We start from the raw sequence: 18,656 nt of genomic DNA on the forward strand, positions 1-18,656 counted from the left end.
AGCTCAACTCTATGGGCATCTATGTAGGCTATGATGAGAGGTAAGTAAGTAGTAAGTAAGAAATGTTTATTTATATACTGTAGCACTTCTCACAGAGAGGACTCACAAAGTGCTTCACACAGGCTAAAATGCATACAAGGCAAACAAACAACACAGGAAACAGGACAACAGTCAAAAACATACAGTCAAATTACATTAACAAATGCCTGTCTAAATAGAAGTGTTTTAGCTGCTTCTTAAAAATGTCCACCGAGGCTGCAGCTCCTGAGGAAGAGCATTCCACAATCTAGGTGCCACAGACTCAAAGGCTCTGTCACCTCTGGTCTTAAGCCTGCTGCGAGGGACAACCAACAGAGCTTGGTCAGCAGACCTCAGTGACCTGCTGGGAGCATACGCACAGAGCAGGTCAGACAGATAAACAGATGCCTGACCATGTAGGGCTCTATACGTAATTACAAGAACGTTGAACTGGATTCTAAAATTAACTGGAAGCCAGTGCAAGGAGGCCAGGACAGGAGTAATATGAGAGGTTCTACTAAACCTATTCCACAGCCTGGCGGCAGCATTTTGGACCAGATAAAGGCGGTCCAAGGATGCTTTGCTGAGGCAAGTAAAAAGAGAATTACAATAATCCAGGCGTGATGAGACAAAGGCATGGATAATCATTTCTAACTCAGAGTGAGATAGAATGGGTCAGAGTTTTGCAATGTTTCTTAGGAATAAACATGTACAGGTCTGGGACTTGATGCTCTTGTCAAGGTGCATAGCCTGATCAAAAATGACAAAGATTTCTTGGGTTCGAGCGGACATTACAGTTGAGGGACCCAATACAGCCGGACACCTTAGAAGCCATGCTGTCAGCAGCAACAATGAGAACTTCAGTTTTGTCAGTATCTACATTGACTGTAGTCAATGAATCAATTAATGCACAATGAATCAATTAATGCACAACCTTATGTTTTACTTGGTCAAGAGTTCACATTAGCACAGCATCTCAAAGGCACATAGAAAACCCATATAAATCATTTGCACAATGAAAATAGCTGCATGCACCAAGTTATATTTTCAGAGAATAAAATAAGTCTCTTAGACTGAGTTATAATAATGCGTTGGATTGTGTATTACAACATTACAGATCACATAAAACAGTTAACATATAGAAGTGTTATGTAGCCCTACTGTATATAACAATACAATAATCGCAACATGATTGAAACATCAATATTGACAGAATAAAATGTGGATAGTATTCACAGCTCAAAGTTCACAATCTGATGCGATACTGTATTTAAAAAAGAGGCTAAAGGGTCACATAAGGATCAGTGAACACAGGCTACCTCATGGTGTACAGCAGCGTTCCATCCTCCATGATCCTAAGAAGTTTGTTGGGCATGGTCATGTTGTGAGCCACAGACTTCTTCCCATTATGGAAGAATGTGTCTGGCGTCCAGATCTTACTGGCCATCAGATTGTTCAATCGCAGGATGTTCATTGGCCCGTGGAACTTCAGTCGCTCATCCTGCCAGGTCTGGCGGAAAAATACGTCCACTGTGTACTCCTGAGGAGGAGAGAGTGAAAGAGGACTGTGGCACTGCAGGTACTGTTATCAACCTCAACATCAGTCATTTGGTTACTGGAGGAAAACAAACTATGGCACTGGAGATTGTTTCCTTGGTTTAAAGGCAGTATATTGACTAGAGTGAACTGGCTATTTAAGCAGATATGAATTGTAAATTGTCTAACCCTGTTTGAGGTGGCTTTTTCTGGAAGGAGTCAGTACCTGCTGTTTTACATGGATTGTTATTTCTAAGCACATGTAAAGAAAGTGTGGAAATTGTCCTCTGGCTGTTTTTTGAGCCAAGCACATACTGTACACACACACACACACACACACAGTAGTTTATTTCCATGTTTTTTCATACTGCACTGTATGTCAATACTTCCTAATCCTAACCCATTATGCTTTCAGAATGAGAAGTGTGTTGACAAATCCCCAAATTGGGACACTTCATAAATGTAAAGAGGAACACCACATTTTTTGAGAATTTCTTATTTCCTAGAACACTATGAATATATTGTAGGCCAGATCCTTACTGTAAGATGTTAATCATGGGTGGGTATCACCGCAGGGAGCTCACTCTGCTCCAATACATTAAGCCAGTGTCTGTGTTCCCCTGTAAGTTGGGTTAAATGGCTAATATGGTGACACAACTGTGATGGAAGACCCCCAACCTAATGGCTAAGTTTTAACTGCAGATTATCGTGTTGCAGGAGGGAGACCCAAGTTCCATATGAGCTGGTATATAATGCAGATCACATCAGACAGAAATAAATTTTTACTTGAGCACTAGGTACAGGGAGCAGCAGAGATGCTGTCAAATATATCAAAGAGAGAAAGAGAGAGGTGTGCCACTAGCAGAGCAGCACTATCAAAGCCGAGCAAGAATAATGGCCCGTGAGTGAAATTATCCACTGCAAGTTTGATGGAGCCATGGAATGAATAATACATTTTGCTATCCCTTCTTCTTCTGAATGCACTGGCTCGGTAGCACCCATTTCCCCCCTCTTCTTTATGGTTTTAATATTTGAAAGCAGACTGAAGTAAAGGGCTAGTGTTGTGTACATGTAGGAACTGCAAAAAGCTTTTAAGGCCCAGCAGGTACGAGCTTGGAGAACAAAGCCAGAGGATAGGACGTGGGCGTGAGGGTTGACAGGGAGACAGGGAGATGGAAAAGAGTATACAGTACAGAGAGAGGGTTGAGGACTCCTGTGTATGTGTAGTATGTGTAGTCTCTGTGCATGGCATTTGTTTGTGTGAGCCTGCCTTTGTGTGGAGAGGTAAAGGGGGAATGACTGTGCAGAATTTGATGGAATATTGTCTGTATATGAACACAGCAGGGGACGCAGCCATCAGAGCAGAACTAGGACACTGGTCCAACACTCATGTCTGAGAGAGTAACTTGATTTGGGATACTAAATTACTGTACTGTACATGAACAGTATGTGGTTTTATAAAACACAACCTTGATGCAGCATAACTACATATAATAATAAGAGTACTGTATATACTTACCATATCTGTGTCAGACACCGGACCAAAACTGGTGACATAGATATCAGTCTTGACTTCTGTCACCCGATCTGTAACACACAAAAAACACATGCACAAATTAATTTGATTTCATATTTTTCTTTTATATCTTCAATTAAGCTTGCCACAATCCATCTATCAAGCTTTTCATCTCACCAAAAGAGAGTAGGTGCATGTAGTCATACGTTCCCTTTACAAAAATAAATTTGGGGAGTTTAAAAGGACACTTGAGACAAACTAGTAATAACTGAATGATAAGCTTAAAGTATGTTTAAAATATTTTCTGTGTGTGTTTCTCCAGATATGAAGTACAGTACCCAAGTAGGGTCACACATGAAATGAGTACATTGGTTTGTGTTCAAGATCAATGCAGCCACTGAAAGCCATGATTTCACATTAAACTTGGATGACACCACTGTCATGGCAACGCTCTGTCCATGATGCTACATTTCCATTCTGTCATCGCTCATCCGTCTGTCACTGACTCTTTGCTGGTGGGACCAACCCCCCCACCCCTGATATTAATTGTTTTCTACAAATTCTTCTGAAACGAATTGACTTCACAAAGAATTCACAAAAAATTGTTCACAACTGCCAGTGATGATTTGAGATACAACTGCAGACCCAGGCCAAATCAAAATCACTTTTAGTGTGATCTATGCTGAGAGCAGTGAGAAGTCAACTAGAGTACATACCTTACTAAAGGAGTCAAATGCTTTACAGCTTACAGTGCTGCTACCCAGTTGGAACTGCAATGCAATTTCCACTGCCTGTCCAATTTAGCATTCTGTGCACTCAAGGTTTTAAAGCACTCTAGACACAAAAACTAGTGCTCCAGACTATGCGTAGCTCGTTAGGGAGCATACTGGGAACAAGGATGAGGAGGGAGTGAAGGCACACAGCACCACATGTTGTGATCTGTAAGACGTTTCTTACTAATGTTATGCAGAAATGAAGTCTCCGACGCAAATTCAGCCAAGGCACGTACGTCACAGCCGGGGGTCAGCAGAGGTTAATCTGTCACGCATGACGCAGCACCAGCTGACTGTAGCTGTCATAGCATTGGTCAGCTCACCAGAGCGCAGGTATTTAAGCTGTCAAAACATGTCATTATTCGCGCTTGCTTTACTGCTGTCGTAATTGCATGCTCGCTGTTACTGCTTTGCTCGCTGCTCCGCGTCTTGCTCGCGTTCCGTGCTCATATTGTGATTTGGTGCGTTTTGCTACCTGCCGCCCGCGGTGTCTCGCTCTTCCGCGTTCCCCTCTGCCCGAGTCGTCTCTCCGGTCCGTGGTTTGGGTGTCCGTTTAGTGGCGTCGTGGAGCGCCGGCTTCCGGGGCCGGGGAGCCCGTCTCCCTGTAGCTCCGTGGTGCCATACTTGCGTGTGGTTCGTTGCTCGCATAGCTTGCGTTGGAAGTCCGTTTAGGCATTGCTACGCGCCGGTCACTGGGTTTCATTCATGAGCCGCTGTGTCGGTGGTTGTCCATGCTCGTCTGCCGCATTACTCTCCTGTCGATGTGCGCCGGGTGCATTCGCCATTGTAATGTTTGCAGTTCGGGCGTGGACGTGCTGTGTGTATTCTCTATGTATTTGGTTCATCTCGTGTGCGTTCGTTTGTAAATGGGAGGTGACTAATTGCGGCTTGCTACTAGGAATACTTAGGTGCTCCACCGCATGAACTCGCACTTCCTCGTCGCACATTCGGATATGTTTCTCAGCCCCCGGTTGCTCGATGCACTAGTTATAACTAGGTGGCTGTGATATAATGTTATATAGATGTGACTAGGTGACTGTGATATAATATTTATATAGCTCGATGCACACGGGTCGGTGGTAGGTATTTTGCCACTTGCGACTTGCCACCTCCGGCCACGAACGAATGCACCATAAGTCCTCCCCTCGCGGCTCGTTCGTGGATTCGCTGGCCGCATGACAGGCTATACTGCTCGTTGCTAACTAGCTGGCGTTCGTCAAGGTTCCCGTATTGCACGTCGGGGCATCGTATGTTGGATTGCTAATACTCGCTCGTGTTTCATTATGTTAGATTGCTAATACTAGCTCATGATTCATTATGTTAGATTGCTACTGGCTCATGGTTCATTATGTTAGATTGCTAATACTGGCTCATGATTCTGTTACTGGCTCATGATTCTAATGCTGGCTTGACGTTCATGATCGCATCGGTATTGCTTCCGGAGATGCGAACCATGTGTGATATATGTGGGATTAATTGATGCCTGTAAGTATGTGATAGGGACGATAAATATTATGATATTAAGGCTGTCTCGCCTGTCTGGTAGGCTGGCTTGTTTGGCCGATTGCTTCGGCATGTCCACACCTCGTTCGGGGACAACGACGGCGATGATGCCTTACCAATTATTGCGTTATTGGCTTTATAATTAGTTCGGGTCAGTAGCATCGGGCTACTGCATGGTTCTTAGGGCATCGTACTGTGACCTGTGCGTTGTCATCAATTGTTTCAAGCCATTGTGCTGCGATCTGCTGGGCGTGCGCGACTATCCTGGCTGTTCGGTTTAACGCGGTGCTTATTCTTCCACCATTTCCGTTCGTCGCCTGCTCCTCCGCGATGTTTGGGGGCAGGGTTTACGGGCTTTTATTTCTAATGTAAAAAAGGATGTATGCTGCGCTGGTCACGCTCGATGTCGGATGTGTCATTTTACGCTGCGTTGGGATCCTGCATTGCTCTTCGCATTTAGCCCTCTGCGTTATTTCAAAGACTAATCACCTATTATAATGCTGCGTGCATGACATGATCGGTTATCGACTGGACGATGGATGGGGTGTTGTGCGCGACGTGCAGTTTCTCTATCGTCGCTAATATTTTGCGGGGCCCCTCAGTCGTCTAGGAATCGCTTCTCTTCTGCATAACGGTGCACCGTGTTTCTATCAACTATGTTCGTTCGTGCATTCCGTTCGTCAACATTCGTGTGCTGTCGCATGGCTGTCCGGGCAGGGGGAAATTATTTTCCACGCATCCTCGTCCCCGGCTCAACGATCGAATCGCAGACTCGCTTCCCTTTTTGTTTTACAGAGTTCTGCAGACTGTGCCCGGCTGCGGGCGGCCCTGTGCGGCCTGGTCTGCCTCTTCAGCGGATGGTTCTGGACCAAGCGATGCCTCGTGCCCTACTGTATCCGCTGCCCGATGCATGAGAGCTGGTCTGGCCCGGGCCGCATTGACCAATGCGACCGCATGGTCTCTTTTCGCTGCGTTCTGCTCCACATTTGATGAACCTCGTGCCCGCTAGCGTTTCGGTTTCTCAGAATTTTTTGTCCATCGTGTTGGATCCTGACGGCTGCGGCTTCGATCGGTCGAACGTGTAGTAGCAGGCGTACAAATTCGCATGCGCCGCCTGGACCCCTTCATCGGCGTACGAACGCTACTGGGGCCCGGAGTCCACTACGCCCTGCTCCATATTCAATGTAAACGTCATGCTGTGGATATTCAATACTATAAGCATTCATAGTTCATTGTGTCGTGTCTAGGCGGCTGCGGCCTCAGTCGGTTAAGAGTATGTTGCAGGTGTTCATTCCACATGCGATGCCTGGACCCCTCCACCGTTTCTCTGCTGGGGAACCGATCCGTCCAGCTCCTCCTTGATGGCATCACGGAGAGCATCCCCAAGGCATGGATGTACGTCTTCCCTTCACTCCTTCGCTCGTTCAACGGTTATCGCACGGTTGAGGCAGGGGTGTTTTGGTGGTCACTCGTATTTGATGTTAGAAACAGTCATTCTCACAGCTTTCTATGGGTTCCTTAAGGTCGGTGAATATTCTACACGCACATTGTCATTCAACCCCGCGCACGACCTCACTCGGGCAGATGTCACGTTGCACGCGCTCTATTTCGTCCTGCACCTGAAGCATTCAAGGCGGTCAGAGCTGGTGCCGGCGTGACCGTTTGTTATCAGGCAATAACACCTTGTTTTGTCCTCTGTCCTCCATGAGCTCCTACCTGACGAGCAGACCCCAGGCCGGGAGGAGGAGCCCCTCTTCGTAAGAGAGGCAAAGCCATGACCGGAGCCTGGTTTGCCGCCAGACTCCGCGCCCTCTGCCAGGCGTGCGGGCTCCCACCGGTCCGGTACACCACACACTCCCTCCGTATAGGAGCGGCAACCACCGCCGCCGCCATCACCCCGGTGTATACCCTGAAGTCCATGGGCCGATGGTCCTCATCCGCTTATGAACGCTACCTACGGCCTGGAGTCCAGGACATTCTGGGTGCCCAGAGGGCTATGAGTGGACTGTGACTTTGGGGTTGGGGGGATACTGCGTTTTCAGGTGGTCATGTGGCTGGTGCACTATCAAATGTTGTCTGACATCAGTCAGAGCGCTCTCCGTCAACCCTTCTGCGCATGCGGGCCGCGGAGTTGCTGGTGTGTTCTTGGGGGGTAGTTTGCAGGTATTCCACCGGCGTCGGCCGGTGGATGCCAGAGTAGCCGCTAGCTGGTCTCTGTGGCTTTCCGTGGCGGGCGCCATGGACGCAGAGACACTAGGCTGTATCTCCCGCGGAACCCACGAAGCGTCGGCCCGTGGGGACCAGGGACTATAATGTACAGCAGTCCTCCTGTGGCACTCTTTGACGGTCTTAGTGGGCTGAGTTACCTCCGAGCGTCTTCCCGATCGCGGCCCACTCTGATCGTCATTGAGGCAGGGGGCTAGATGCCGTTCCCCCTTCCTGGCTCTCTGGGCCAAGGGCTTGGCCCAGAGGGGGGGAACACCAGATTGCCTCCCCCTGCTAACGCGCTCCACGCGCGTGGAGCGCTTTCCACGCCGGTGGGCAGGGGGCCCCCCGGACAGAGCACACCGCCAAACATTCATATGCATGTATTATGCCGCTTGTATAATTATGCTGCTTGTATAATAAATGTTCAAATTTGACAAAAGTGATCTTGTCTGAAATGAAGTCTCCGACGCAAATTCAGCCAAGGCACGTACGTCACAGCCGGGGGTCAGCAGAGGTTAATCTGTCACGCATGACGCAGCACCAGCTGACTGTAGCTGTCATAGCATTGGTCAGCTCACCAGAGCGCAGGTATTTAAGCTGTCAAAACATGTCATTATTCGCGCTTGCTTTACTGCTGTCGTAATTGCATGCTCGCCCCACCTCCTCCCCTGCTCCTCCTGCGTATGTCGATGTCGTCTGTTGTCGTCATTGCTCTCTGTCCGGGGTAGTTTGCAGGTATTCCACCGGCGTCGGCCGGTGGATGCCAGAGTAGCCGCTAGCTGGTCTCTGTGGCTTTCCGTGGCGGGCGCCATGGACGCAGAGACACTAGGCTGTATCTCCCGCGGAACCCACGAAGCGTCGGCCCGTGGGGACCAGGGACTATAATGTACAGCAGTCCTCCTGTGGCACTCTTTGACGGTCTTAGTGGGCTGAGTTACCTCCGAGCGTCTTCCCGATCGCGGCCCACTCTGATCGTCATTGAGGCAGGGGGCTAGATGCCGTTCCCCCTTCCTGGCTCTCTGGGCCAAGGGCTTGGCCCAGAGGGGGGGAACACCAGATTGCCTCCCCCTGCTAACGCGCTCCACGCGCGTGGAGCGCTTTCCACGCCGGTGGGCAGGGGGCCCCCCGGACCGAGCACACCGCCAAACATTCATATGCATGTATTATGCCGCTTGTATAATTATGCTGCTTGTATAATAAATGTTCAAATTTGACAAAAGTGATCTTGTCTGAAATGTGGGATTAGGATGCAACACAGCCCTGAGTCTTGGGGCACATTGACAAAGCACACAAATCATTGACACGCTTAGCAGAGGTCAGGGCAAGCAACAACGCTGTTTTACTAGTCAGCATTTTGAGACAGATCTGGTTCTTATACTCAAATTGTCTCGCAAAGCACATTGAGCATCGGCTTTAAATACCACTTTGGAAACGAAGCCTGTGTCACTACTCAGACAACACTTACACTCAATGGGTTGACTATCAATATATAGGCTATGCCAAATAATGCATCAACAAGTCAGAATATGCTAAAATATAAAATTGTTTATTTTAAAATACACAGTATAGGCCTACGGAACAACCACTGATACGCTACACTGCAAAACGATCATCCTGCACCCCAGCCTCAGCTGAGCTCCCACACAACAAGGATTGATGTTGGAAGTAATTATACTGGATTTGGCGAGATACTGTAATTACATGCATGCCTACTTATAGTCTTCATTTTATCTGAAGCTAAGCTAGCTAACACTGATCATGGGTACAAGTGAACAGAGCTATCTATCTATCTAGCAAATAATAACAGTAAGTTACTATAGCAATAAACTCGGCAGAGGTACTGTAACACACTGTAAACCTTAGTTAAGGCAGCTACAATTTGAATTCTGTGAGAAAATTCTGTGAGGAATGTTTGATATTATACTGCCTACATACTTTAATAATTAACAAAAATGTATTGTAATCAGAATAGGTGATGAAAATGAGGGAATTGAATGTATTGTTTTGTTTTAGCGGTCAACATACCCAACAAAATGTTAACAGGCTTTAGAAAAGTAGCCTGCATATGCTGCAGCATCTGCCCTGACTTTTCTATTAGTTTACTAAGTACTGTAGGCCTATGCCCAATCTGAGTGGAGTGACTTACTGGATCTTCAGGTAGTTATCAGGCAGGCTGAGGTTACATAATTTATGTGTTAGATAAGTTAGATACATAGCCTACTAGCCTAGGCTCACATTCTTTTTCTTTTTTTTTCCCAAAATCTTTTTATTTATTTTTCCATTGAGGCATCATATCTCAAATTACAACGTGCTGTGGCTATTGGCCTCAGGTTTTTTTAGGGAAAAAACAACAACTTAACTATGCAAAATGAACTATGTACAAAAAAAGCAAAAAAAAACAACAACAAAAAAAACACACATAGATGCACTCACAATCACACATGGGGGGTTCACACTGGACAACCTCACAATTCTAATCTAGACTTTCTAATTGCTCGCTGCCTTCTCTACTTCGTCAGCCTCGCCAGCTAGGGTATTATTGCTGTCAGAAAATTCCAAGATCGGTCCCCACCTCTTCCCGAACCCCTCCACCTGCCCCCGCAAACTATACTTAATTTTTTCCAAATGGAGGAAGGACCTCATATCCCTTACCCAAGCCCTTGCCGAGGGGAGATCCAAGTCCCTCCATTGAATAAGTATGCGTCTTTGGGCTATGAGAGAGGCAAATGCAATCGCTTCTAGTTCGCGGGCCGTATATAGTTTCCATTTCTCTTGCTCAGGCACGCCAAAGATGGAAATGTGCAGGCCGGGCTCCACGTCCTTCCCGAACATATCTGATAGTGTCCTATAGAAGAAGGACCAATATCCAAAAAGTTTAGGACACGAATAAAAGGTGTGGGTATGGTCCGCTGGGGAGTGGGAGCACCTGTTGCATTGGTCTCCTGTCCCATATATCCTGTGCAGTCTCACCTTGGTAAAATGCAGTCTATGCAGTACTTTGAATTGAATCATGGTTAGACTGGCACAGGGTGTTGTGGAGTTAACCCTATCCAGGGCTCCCTCCCACCAGCTTTCCATGAACGTGGTGCCCAGTTCCTGCTCCCACTCTCCTCTGACTGTACGAGGGGGGGACATCAACGAGGTCAGATTACCTGCCATCCCTGAGATCATGCCTCGAACTGTTGGGAAGGCTAGAATCTTTTCTACTAGTGTTACCGGCGGCCGTGAAAGAAAGCCAGGAAAATTGGCCCTCGCGAAACTCTCCACTTGCCGAAATTTGAGTCAGTCTGAGCCCGGGATTTGAAACTTAGCCACAACATAGTTGAATTTGGCAAATCTGCCATCATCCTTATAAAGTTTGTTGAAAGAATTCAGACCCCTGTCCCTCCACACTAGGAAGCCAGCATCAAAGGCCTGGAAGAGGTTATTGCCCACAACTGGCATTACGGTGGACATTGAGGTCAAACCGAAATGGCGTCTGAACTGCCTCCAGATTCTGATAATGGACAGCACCGCCGGATTCGAAGTGCACCCCCCGGGGCCCCTGCTCAGGGGAGCGCAAATCAAAGCCGACAGCGAAACTGACCCACATGAGTTAGCCTCCATTTGGCACCAGTCCTGGGCGGGTTGATTATGCCAGATGTGAATTTTTTGAATGTGTGCTGCCCAATAGTAAGGCATAAAGTTTGGCAAAGCAAGGCCACCTTCCTCCTTACAACGCTGGAGAACCGACAGTTTTGCCCTTGGTACCCGTCCAGCCCAAACAAAAGATAAAATCTTACTATCCAACTTTTTAAAGAAGGACTTGGGCAAAAAGATTGGCAAGCATTTAAATAAGAACAGGAAACGGGGCAGGACATTCATTTTAACACTGTTAATTCTACCCAGCATCGACAAGGGGAGGTGACCCCACCTCTGCAGATCTGCTTCCACATCCTCCATCAACCTTGCGAAGTTATGCTGATAGAGCATGTGCATGGTACTAGCTATGTTAATCCCCAGATAACAGAATTGAGAGAGGGCAAGTTTAAACGCGAGTGCCTGCGGAGGGATCCTTTTCGCCACTGCGTTGATTGGGAACCATTCACTCTTCTCTATATTTAGCTTGTAGCCCGAGAAGGCCCCAAATCTATACAACAAGTTTAGAATGTTCCCTATACAGGTAGTGGGGTTGGATACATATAGTAGCAGGTCATCCGCATACAGTGAGACTATGTTCCCTACCCCCTCTCACAATCCCAGAGAATTGGTCACTTTTGAGTGCAATTTCTAGGGGTTCAATCGCAATGGCAAAAAGCAGGGGCGACAACGGGCAGCCCTGGCGGCACCCCCTTCCCAAAGGGAAGCTTTCTGAGCAATTGAGATTTGTAACAACCTTGGCTACCGGCGAGTCATAAAGTAGGCGGACCCAGTTAATGAAGCCCTCCCCAAACCTGAACCTCCCCAGCACCTCGAAAAGGTAGTTAAATTTGACTCTGTCGAAGGCTTTTTCCGCATCCATCGCAAACACCACCTCCTCAGAGTCAGAATGGCAGTCGGAGAGGATCACGTTGAGGAGGCGACGGATATTGGAGGAGAGCTGCCTTCCCATAATAAGATTATCTCCGGGAGACAGGACTCCAACCGAATGGCCAGTGTCTTAGCTAGAATCTTTACGTCAACATTTAAGAGACTTATTGGTCTCCAGTTGCGACATTCAGTAGGGTCCTTATCTTTCTTTGGGATTAGAGTAATAGTGGCCTCCCTAAGGGTTGGTGGGAGACAGCCCTCCTCCAACACATGATTAAACATTTTCAACAGCAATGGTGCCACATGATTCGCAAACCTCTTATAAAACTCAACCGGAAAGCCATCCGGCCCGGGCGTCTTCCCACTAGATAATCGCCTGAGGCTGACCGTAATTTCCTCTAATGTGAATGGGGTGTCCAGTTTCCTTTTCGTAGTCTCGTTTATTTGGGGACATACCAAATTATCTAAGAAATCGGACATCCCCCGCGTATCCTGTGTAGCCTCAGATCTATACAACGACGAATAGTACGAAGCGAACACCTCATTCATTTCTATTGGGATCGTGACCAAAGTTTGGGGGTCTCTGCGAATTTCACATAGGCGTCAGTTCCAACTATCTGCTCCATCAGAGAGCTCAGTGTTTGGGCCATTTGAGTTGGTTTCTGCACTTTAGAACTAGATTTATCCAATACTGGGTCCATCGCGAGATTTAAGTCTCCCCAAATATCAAGCGATGAGTATTCAAACTAGGGAGCACAGAGAACAGTTTTAGGCTCACATTCTTTTTCTCTAGTTAATCAGTCTGGATATTCTCCATAGAGATATGTTGAAAACGATCCTGTCAATCATCGTTGGTTCTGAGGAGTTTGAAATACAAAGAGTTACAGTACACTGGGCAGGTTTAGGTGTGATGATGGCAAGGAGTGGTTGAAGTTGAAGTGTGATGGACGGTGATTAGCCTGGGGCCTATTCGCATCGCAGTTGTTTCCCTGGTTCAGGGCAGAACCAGAACCGATTTTGATGTTTGTTTGTTTTCTAAGCACGCCGCCTACGATGCTAGTAGTTAGTCTGGATACTATCCATAGAGAATCTCAAAATGAAAAATAGATAACTAAATCAATCTCAAAATGAAAAATAGATAACTAAATCAATTTGCAGCCCAAAAAGGCTGCTAAAGCTAATACGTAATTTACATAATGTAATGGTGAGGTTAATGTAATGGCATCACCACCTATCACACCGACAAAACTAGTAAAAGAAGATGCGAGATGCAAGCCGTGCAAGACGCAAGAAAGAAACTCATGACGTGGACTTTTAGCATATCTATCCGGAGATGACACCTGAAATTTATTTGCATATATTCCACATTGGGAATTTGTGTCATCGCTTGTCCTTAGTGTCTTATCAGCACTAATCAGTTCATCATTCCAGTCCTAAGTACGCAGCTAGACATTAAAGGTTCCCAAACTGGCAATTTACTATCCGTTGTCTAGCAGTATAATCCTCATCTATTTATCCCATCCGATCATGGATCACTGTCTGTGTCAGCAGTGCAAAAACAAGTATACAGTTGTGCAGAGTAATTTGCTGTCTATTGTATAGGCAAGAATCAATTGTTATTGTCTATCGTATAGGCAAAGTGTTCAATTCCCCCTCTGGAAGTCGTCGCAACAATAATTTCAAGTGTTGATGGTAGATGTTAGTTGATGTTATGTATACCTGATATACCTGATATGATTGAAAAAAAGTACATCTCTCCAGGGTACTTCATGTTATGAAAACTTCAGAGATAATTTGCATATAGTAATGACTTAATGAAATCCCCATTACAACCCTCAGTTATACTATTAAGTTAATGAAGTTAATAAGCAAATCACAATGGGACATATAGGTCTACTTTTTTACCATAGTACTGTAGATAACAATGTGACATGTTGAGTTGGGTTTTGGTTTTATTAATCCCTTTTTGGGAAATTAGCTGTCCACCCCAGCTCACAAAAGACAAATGTACACAGAACAGAAATAGAAAATTGCCAAATATAACCGGTACCGGTAGTCTACAGATACATTGGAATTCTTGTCATTGCATGTCCTTGCAGTAACTTATCAGCACTAATCAGTTATCAGTTAGCAAAGGTTCCCAAATTGACATTTACTATCCATGATCTAGCAGTCTGTCAATTCTATCAGTTTGATCCTCATCTAAATATCCCATCCAATCATGGGTGACTGTATCCTTGATATAGGCAGTGCAATTAAATAACATTCAAGTACAGTTGTAAAGAGTCTGTTGTTGTCTATTATAGTACAAAAGTCAATACAACAATAAAACAATTGATAATGAATGAATGAGCTCAGCAGCTGGACTTGATCTTCCATGATGGATAGCGGACAGACAACTGTAACAATTCTGTCAACCGGCCATTTATTCAACGTTAACTTCTTGATTGCATACCGTGGGCCATGTGTGAAAAATTACAGAGGCAGGCATATTAGAATGTCTTTGGTCAAGAAAATTTCGGAGGCAAAGACGCTGTAGTGGCTTCAAAGGTGTTATTTTATGGATCCGTCAAGTTTCTTCAATAACATATTGTAATACTTTGTCTGGTATGTCCAAGTTTCTCACAGCAATCTATCTTTGGTGAACGAACGATAACACTGTGACATAAACAAGGAAAGTGGATGTAGTAGGCGGGCCTTAGAGACTGGAACCAAGAGTGTAGTAGCTGGGCTCTAGAGACCGGAAACAAGGGTGTAGTAGGCGGGCTCTACACAGGAATCGGAGTAAATAGAAACCAGGCTCTCCCCCGAAGGGAGCCTGGTGACGCAAGGCTAGATGGTGATAGACAGATGGTTCATCCACTCATCTGCCAAGTATTTTTTGAAAGTGCCTGCCCTTTTCCAAACAGTTTCCAACTGAGAGTTCCCAGATGATTATGCAAATCAAACCATTGTTATGCAAAGCAAACTATCTGACACACCAGGGCCGTGTCCGAATGTCCATACTAAGTATGTAGTACGTACTACAGTATATATTACGCCAGATGTAGTATACTACATCAAAATTGTCCGTACTACTGTACATCTGGTGTACTACATAGTACTGTATGTGCTACAAATTGCCGAAATCACCCCCAAAATGTAGTATTCATTGAGAGGATACTATTCCGGAAACAAGACGTGATTTGAGTGAAACATTGTGGCACGTCACTGTTCAGTTTGTGGACATTGAAGCTAAATATGTCGGTGGAAAAAATATGTTTTATGCAGATTTCTTAGTGATATCAAATATGGGCAGCTTTGTGCTTATCTGTGTTGTATTTATTCAGTACATACTAAATAGTATGTAGTATGTGAGTTGCAGTATAGTATGGACATTCGGATACAGCCCAGGTTCATAGTAGCCTAGCCTACATATAAACACAAAATAGACTGCAACTTCATAACCACATAGCTGCTGAGAAGAGTGGAGATGTTGTTATGGAAACGAGCAAGTGGCCAGAAGTTCTCCAAAAGCCTTTCTAAAAAAACTGTGGATCAACCTCTTCATTTCTACTAAAAAAATGTTACACACCGCAGCCTAAGTATATTACCTAACCTTAGCTTCAAAATCTACAAACAATAGGCTACTGGCCATAATTCTATAGGCTAGCTATCATATCACAACAAGTACAAGTGCCTTGTTGACAACCTCATGGAGCAGAGCAATGTTATTCATCTCAAATACACACATCCAACCAGAAATAGCCTATACCATAGGCCTACTGTAGCTAAGACAATCATCCATACTGAGAGCAACAACCCGAGTTGTACTGTGTGTTCTCACCCCCAAGTCCAGGTCTCAGTCTGTTGTCATAGCCATCCAGAAGGCTGTCCAATATTTTGGTGAAGGTTTTGATGTTATTCTTGAAGGCATCTGTGGCATTGGATTCTGCTCTTGATCTAACAGGAGGAAACATGAGTTTGTGTGTGCACATTATGTGAAACACACACACACATATATATATAGGCTATATATATATATATATATATATATATAGAGAGAGAGAGAGAGAGAGAGAGAAATACAGTCACATCCAACTTAGTTTTGATAATAGCCTATCCCTTCTCACATTCTTAACCCCAAGGTAAGAATGCATAACCAATGGGCTTAATGCATGTTGATATTATTTTCCATTAGAAATAGCCTACCATTAAAATTTAAATAATAATGCAAATGAAAATAACCCCAACATTGAATACAGTTCATCATTTCTTATTCAGAGGTTTTCCACTGTTTCCATAGTGACTCATTTAAGGAGTGACACTGATTTAGTGAAAATATCTACAATATGCAATCAACTAGTAGCCTAGATATGGCTACTTAACACACGGTTTGAGGTGTACGGTTCTTTTAGAAAAAACAACACTTGTAGAATTCATGTCTACAAAACAAATTCCAAACCTAATTAGACATACGTTGTACGGTATGGAGGAAAAGGGGTGAAAAACTTGCACTGTTTTCGTGAATTCATAAAACAAAAGAGGATGCGAGGTTATAACAGTCGAACTCTGAAGCTGTGCGCGGTCTCCGAACCGCCATGCGCACAGCGCGGCACAGGATCCCCGGTCTTTTTCTATTGTCATTCACCATGAAGGATTCTCTCTGTGCAAATTATACCCACGTGTAAAATTTGAAACTCACGTTTTCTTCATTTTCAGAGGTTTAGGTGACACAGAGTAGCAAGTGCTTTGTGCGCGCACATTCATTTTCTTTTGTGATAGAAAAAATAGATTAACTTACATTGTCTGCCAAAGGACCATCGACGAAAAGAACACCACTTGAAAGCATAAACCCCATCGTGCTCTCATTGCTGACAAGCAAACCTGTACAGAGCCAGAGAGAGGTCCACAGCAATTGCTTCAAACGCGTAATTTCAGTCAAACATTTGCCTACCACAGATTCCATCTGCATAAGAGCCACGGGTTTAATTTGAAATGGGTGTATTTCGGTTTTCATTTTAATACAATGTAGTAGGCTACACGTTTTATTATTATTATTATTTTTTTGTGTGAAATAATCCGTGTTCTCAAACAAAGCAGTTCTGGGTCTGCAAGTCAAGTCTGTGCCTACAGCTAAGCAAATAATGCAGTCATTGTTGGAAAAATAGTCTACTCAATGCTATCAACACATGGGAAAATGCTCTTTTTTTAAATAACCCAGCTCAATGCAGTCTCTTTTCAAGTTATCAATGTGCAGTTCTAGGCTACCTTGACGGCGCTTAGGTATCGACTGAAGAAGTTGTGCCAGAGTCCACTAGGCTGTAAATCAACAAAATATCACCATTCAGGTGCACCCAGATTAGGCTACGAGCCAAGTAGGCTATAAAAGCAAATGGAGATTCCTAAATCCTAGAAAAAGAAAAATCCAAATGAAGCGTCTTGTTCATTGATTTAAGTTCTTCAGTCCTCTGGTGAATTCCCCAGATGTGTCCTCTCATCTGTATTGCACGCGCGCGCTCAGCTCCGTGTGGCTTCAGCCACTTTAGAAACAGCAAAGAAAAAGCCACACAGAGTAGATCCCTACCACACGTCAAGATTCTTCATATGGCACATTCGGGGAGATGACTCGCCAACTCATAGGCGAGAGAATCGCGAGGGAATTGAGAAGATAAAATGATGTTATTGTAGGCGGATTTTTCTGCTCTGTCGCAATGGATTTGCTTAATTAGCTCACGAATGCATTGAAGTAGCCGACGTTCATGTACAGCGTTTGGCTATCTCCATTCATTTAAAAATACCTTAATAGTTGGACATAACTAAGCCGTTTCGAAGAAATTGTCTGATGACAGATTGTATTGTTGGATAAAAAATAATAAACTAATATAACCTCAAGCGGTAATGGGACGGGGTCCTACATACATGCCCCCATAACCATAATCAGGAGATTGATAGATAGGAGGTAGACTGACAGACAGGAGGGCAGGGTAGCAGACAGAGGGTAGACTGACAGATTTTGGACTACACACCACCATATTACAATAGGGCTCCTATTACCATAGCATAGGGCCCCTAATAATAACTAGAAAAGGTATACATTTTCTTACGAAAATGTGTGTGCTGACAGCAGGCATAATACTGTATGTAGTTTAGATAAGTCTAATAGTACTACTACTACTATTACTACTACTACTACTACTACTACTAGGCTACTACTACAATAATACTACTTATTAAAACAAATATATAAAAAATAGTCAATAAGTATGAATGGTATCTAATGAGAACTTGAAAGTACATTTCCTGGAGAAAATGTGAATGGGCTAGCTGCCGTAGCTGTATGTAACAACTACTGCTAGTACTACTACAGACCTGGCATTCTCTATGCACCTACTGGTGAAGACCCTGTGTCTCTAGCCCACTCAGGGGCTGAGTTGTGGGGCCCATGGCATGGATAGTGCCATGGTGGTGAGACTCCGCCCCCTCGGATCACAGCAGGTTGGGGGCAGGGCAGTGACTTCTGGGCAATCTCCATACACTCACCGGTGAAGACCATGCATCTCTAGCCCACTCAGGGGCTGAGTTCTGGGGTCCGTGGCATGGATAGTGGCATG

At 45.0% G+C, this 18,656-nt stretch overlaps 1 protein-coding gene across 1 annotated transcript in view; it reads right to left on the reverse strand.

Moving 5' to 3' along the window:
• gabra2a (gamma-aminobutyric acid type A receptor subunit alpha2a) overlaps window positions 1-16,001 on the reverse strand; it is a gene marked incomplete at its 3' end in the record, with an annotated part of 57,088 nt that extends 41,087 nt beyond the window's left edge. Inside the window, exons 1-3 of the mRNA XM_084438914.1 lie at window positions 15,890-16,001; window positions 3,074-3,141; window positions 1,338-1,558 (exon numbers count right to left, since the gene is read on the reverse strand). Of these exons, the coding sequence (XP_084295040.1) occupies window positions 1,338-1,558; window positions 3,074-3,076 (224 nt within the window). The 5' untranslated portion in view covers window positions 3,077-3,141; window positions 15,890-16,001. The remainder of the gene's footprint in view (window positions 1-1,337; window positions 1,559-3,073; window positions 3,142-15,889) is intronic.
• Window positions 16,002-18,656: the final 2,655 nt, after the last annotated feature.

Source organism: Borostomias antarcticus (assembly GCF_949987555.1).
Source record: "Borostomias antarcticus genome assembly, chromosome: 5".
Classification (NCBI taxonomy): Eukaryota; Metazoa; Chordata; class Actinopteri; order Stomiiformes; family Stomiidae; genus Borostomias; species Borostomias antarcticus.